This window comes from Glycine soja, chromosome 10, assembly GCF_004193775.1.
Source record: "Glycine soja cultivar W05 chromosome 10, ASM419377v2, whole genome shotgun sequence".
NCBI lineage: Eukaryota > Viridiplantae > Streptophyta > Magnoliopsida > Fabales > Fabaceae > Glycine > Glycine soja.
The window spans coordinates 43,649,033-43,653,852 of record NC_041011.1 but is presented as its reverse complement, the minus strand read 5'-3'; the positions used below and the strand labels follow the sequence as shown (position 1 = coordinate 43,653,852).

At 36.0% G+C, this 4,820-nt stretch overlaps 1 protein-coding gene across 1 annotated transcript; it reads left to right on the top strand.

Annotated features, from left to right (window-relative positions):
• LOC114369871 (CASP-like protein 5B3) lies at positions 1-3,918 on the top strand. Its single transcript, XM_028327137.1, has 3 exons — positions 1-477; positions 3,144-3,276; positions 3,390-3,918. The coding sequence occupies exons 1-3, from the start codon at positions 347-349 to the stop codon at positions 3,582-3,584; spliced, it is 459 nt and encodes a 152-aa protein (XP_028182938.1). The 5' UTR covers positions 1-346; the 3' UTR covers positions 3,585-3,918.
• The last annotated feature ends 902 nt before the right edge of the window (positions 3,919-4,820 follow it).

The following is a 4,820-nucleotide window of genomic DNA, read 5'->3' as shown; positions in this document are numbered from 1 at the left end:
TTGGGGACGCGTGGGTGAGAGTTCACTTTCATTGTGTCAGAAAGAGCAATGCAATTAGAAGCAACCGAGGCTGTTAACCAGTTCGTTTGGTCACACTTTTGACTGTTGCGATTTAATGTCAACCTTAACTTGCTTCTCTAACGTAATTTCCTGATTTCCGTTGTCTTGTTTTGCCCGTGACGCACACTGTTCTTGCTTTCCCCAGATTTCAATTTCCCTTTAGCACCTCAAATTTCTTCCCTTTTCCTTTCTGGGTCTCCATCTACTGTTTTTTTTTTGGGTCAAATACGAAGATGGGTGTTCATCCTTAGCCATTGAGAATCTAATCTAAGATTTGGAGAGAAAGATGAAGGATTTCCCAGGGACACCGGGCACTGTCCTTGGTTTGGCTCTAAGGATATCACAGTTCGTTTTTGCTGCTGGATCAATTGCTTCCATGGCTACCACTCCCAGTTTCTTTAACTTTACAGCTTTTTGGTAATTCAAGATTCTGCTTTTCTGGAACTTCTTCATTCGTTTATCTCTTTCGGTGTGATTTTGTTGTAGTACTGATCATATTCTCAAAACACACAACACATTAGTCATATATATGTTATGCACCTGTTTGTTGTTGATTCGTTTTCATATTTTGATTTATGCATACCAGTCAATTTAGCCTTTCAAGCAAATTTAGTTAGCATTTTGTTTTAGTCGTGACTGAAATGTGTTCGGGGAATTTGTCATTCTTGTTGTTGGGAATTGGGAATGGGAACTCTGATATCCTATCCTTGAAGCTTGCTTTTGCATACAATAGATGTGAATCGTATACAGTTAAAATATTCAAAATATATTTCAGAATAAAAATTATTTAATTGTCAAAAGATTATTTTTATTGTAAACTATAAAAATACATGCATTTATTTTTAGTTTTGAAAAATCTCAATTTGTTTTAATTGATAGAAGATTCCTTTACTAGTGGTTTACAAATGTCTCATTATATTTAATTTGATTGATGAAATTTAAGCATTGCTTAAAGAAATTAAGGAAACTAAAATGCCCTTTGATTGAATGACTAACCAGGGAGGGAAAGATATTGATATGACATGTATAACAAAATTGCAAAGATACATGGCTACCTGAGGAGGAGAGTACAGACAAATTACTTTCAAGAATGTTGACTCAAATTTATAATATAGTGGTGTATTAAATAACAACTGTCTGATTTGTTGGATTAACACAATGAGCTTCTGAACCTGGATGTCTTACAAAAGGAAAGGAATGAAAGGTTATTCTTGGTTGTGAGGATGATGGGAATGAGAATAGCATCTTCTTGTGAGTTAGGTCCTATTTACATTTTGATGAAACTTAGACGTAAAGTTCTTGAAAACATTCCTCCAAAACATTATTCACTGTGCTACATCTTTCATTCTTAAATCAGTAGTAAACAAGAAGTGGAAATTTTGTACCTGTTGCTCCTTAATCTTTAGTTATTTCTCCACAGTATTGGCAATAAACTGCAATGTTTTACTATTTACTGGCTCACATGTTTATACAAAAAAGGACATAAAAATAAAGATTGATTGTTTGACTATTGGAGGGTGAGTTTTTTGGCATAATGGTAAGGTTGCTGCCTTGTAACTTGGAAGGTAACTATTTCAAATCTTGGAAATAGTCTTTCTGCTTGCAGGGTTAAGGCTATGCTTGCTTATCCACCCTAGACTGCACTAGGTGGGAGCCTCGTGTGCTGGGTTGCCCTTTGATTGTTTGACTATTGCCATGAAACCACTACTACCCAACCCCTCCAAGAAGAGTTTATAGTGTTTCTTGGGACCTATTTTTGTCAAATTCAGTGGTCAGACAAGAAGCTCTCACTGCTTGACCAGCATAATACTTCTGAAATCGTCATACTTGTGTGTTACTCATTTTGGGTAGCATCCCAAGTTCCCAACTATCCGTACCAGCTGTATGCACAATTCTGGTTGTTGATTTTCAAATTGTTAGGACAAGATCACGGACCAACTAACCATTCAATTTCAAATACATTTTTTTAAAATTATTTTGACACACAAGGTGAGCTTAAAGATTTTTTCACACTTACTGTGGGAAACAATTTACTATGAGGTGATTGTTTCTTGTTTCAGTATATTACTCGTTAGGTGCATTGCATCTTAGTTCAGTCAGATTCATTATTCACATGATATTCCTTCTTTATTGGTCTCTTTATCATGCCCCTTAAAGCCTATGAATATTACTTTTAGATCATGGTATTAGTTACAACTTAAAAAGTTCGACTTTATCTTGTTGACATTAAATTTTAAGCTCTTGTTGTTTATAAGTGTATGCTTGGATGCTAACAATTGAAGTAATGAAACTGGAAATACTATATGAGCTTTGGTTCTCCATGCAAATGATGACTGAACTTACAGTGGAATTCTGAATATAAAAAATGAACCCAGCTCAGCTGGGTATGGAACTAGGCTTGGAGATGAGAATGAGACTGGGAAGGGTGTAGGCCAAAAAGGGATGTCTTCAGTAAAACCTCTGTGAAGTGTGATATAACTGCAGATTTTTAGTATTGTTTTGCTTCATGTTGATGCTCTTTGATAAGAACCTCTGTGAAGGGTGTTGGCCAAAAAATGTCTTCAGTAAAACCTCTGTGAAGTGTGATATAACTGCAGATTTTTAGTATTGTGTTGCCTCATGTTGATGCTCTTTGATAAGAACCTTCGGAGAAAAACACCATAGAAGTTAGCTGTCATAATTGGAAGAGCATGGTCATACTAGAACCCTATACTTCCAATGTGGAACTCAAGTCCCATACCTTGCAATTGGATCCTAATGCAGGTGGCATGTGAAAAACACTAATCAATTGATAAAAACCTTGGGAAAACCACACCACAAAAAAGAAATAGTCACTCTAGTTGGAGAGTCCAAAACCACATAAACTCCACATTAGAATCTCATACTTCGAATGTGGGACTCAATTCTCATACCTTTCAATTGGATCCTAACACTTTGTGTTTTTCCTAATGAAAACATGTATGTCATGAACTGTTTTACTATTGATATGATGATCTGCAAATGTACTTGTTTTGTTCACCACTAGCTTCCTTGGATGTTGAATGTGGAATAACTTGCTGCTGACTCCTCCTTTTATATTACAGTTACTTGATAGCTTCAATGGGTTTACAAGTCATTTGGAGTTTTGTGCTTGCTTTATTGGATGCATATGCCTTGGTGAAAAAAAAGGTCCTCCACAACGCCGTACTGGTTAGCCTCTTTGTAGTTGGAGATTGGGTTAGCCTCTGCCTTAACCTTTACTCACTAGTTATTCATTGGTTTGTTACATACAGTACAAGTTCTGATGTTACAATCTTTCAATTACAAGTCTTCTTGACCACTGTCCACAGGTAACAGCAACACTATCTCTAGCCGCAGCGTCTTCCTCGGCTGGCATCACGGTTTTGTACTTCAATGATCTGGGACACTGCCATTTTGGAGAGGAATGCCAAAAGTACCTGATTTCAGTAGCATTAGCGTTCTTGAGCTGGTTCCCGATTTCAATATCATCCCTAATTATGCTCTGGCTATTAGCTGCAGGGTAGCAGTCTCTACATTCCGCCCGAGTTCTCTCATCTATCACATGTTCATCTTATTGGAAAAGTTCTTAGAAAGTGTCAATAGGAAAGGAAGTAGAGTAGAGGTTTACACATTTAAATCGATTCCTTCATTTCTACCAGAAATGGGACAGTAGCAGATTGTAAAAAGTAAAAATATATACATGATTTTGCCTTGCAAAGAAATTAGGCTACCGAACTGTTATCCTGATTTCCTGATCCTGTGACTAGAAGGTCAAAACTTTATGTTTACAGGGAATTGGGTTGCTAATGCATGTTTGCTTGTTTACAATTACAGAGAAAGGGCTTGTGTTTTTATAAATTTTACAGTTTTTTGGGTTCGATAAAGTCATAAAGAACACTAATTAACCCGAAGTTGTAATATTTACGTAATTTCAGAAAAGTAAATCAGAGATATGTTTGCTGTTGCCTGTTGAACCCATCGTACAAAAGAATTTTTCGGTCTTAGATGTGATGTGAGCTTAGTTACGAATCGCATATACGAAGGAATTTACCTTGAAGAAAGTAATATGTAGTTGATATTATATATGATGTATGACCTTTTGATTATTCGCTCATGTCTTATATGAAAACAAGTAGTACACCTTTTTTTTCAAAAAAAATCCATGAGAAACTTTAGTCCTCTACTGAATCCTCCGCTTCCTACTATCATGTTATCATTTTCACATAAGAATTTTCGGTCCTTTGATGTGAGTCCTAATTACGAATCGCATAATTACGAAGGAATTTGCCTTGAAGAACGTAATATCTAGCTGATTTTATGCTCATGGCCTTTTGGTTATTCGCTCCAAAAATTTCTTAGCTCCAAAAATTTCTTATACTAATTATTATAGTTTTTTTAAATCCCCGAGAAATTTCATGCCTCCAAAGAACCCTGTGTTCCCTATTAATAATATTATTGATCATTATCATTTGGCATCCTCAAAAAGTAATATTATACTTTTCTCTGGCTAGTCGCCACTCACCACAGGGATTGCCACCTACAACAGTTGAAGCATATATGATATAATCATACGTCACGTGTTGCACAATAAAGGTTCAGATTCCCCTTAACAAAATTACAGTATAGGACACATTATACATGGAATGAGACATTTTTAGGTCTTCACTTTGCTCCTCAATTCGTTTGTTTACATGAACTTGTGGCTCAGGAAACACGAGAGGCAATTGGTGGCATCTTTAATTCTTTATGCTCAAGTTTGG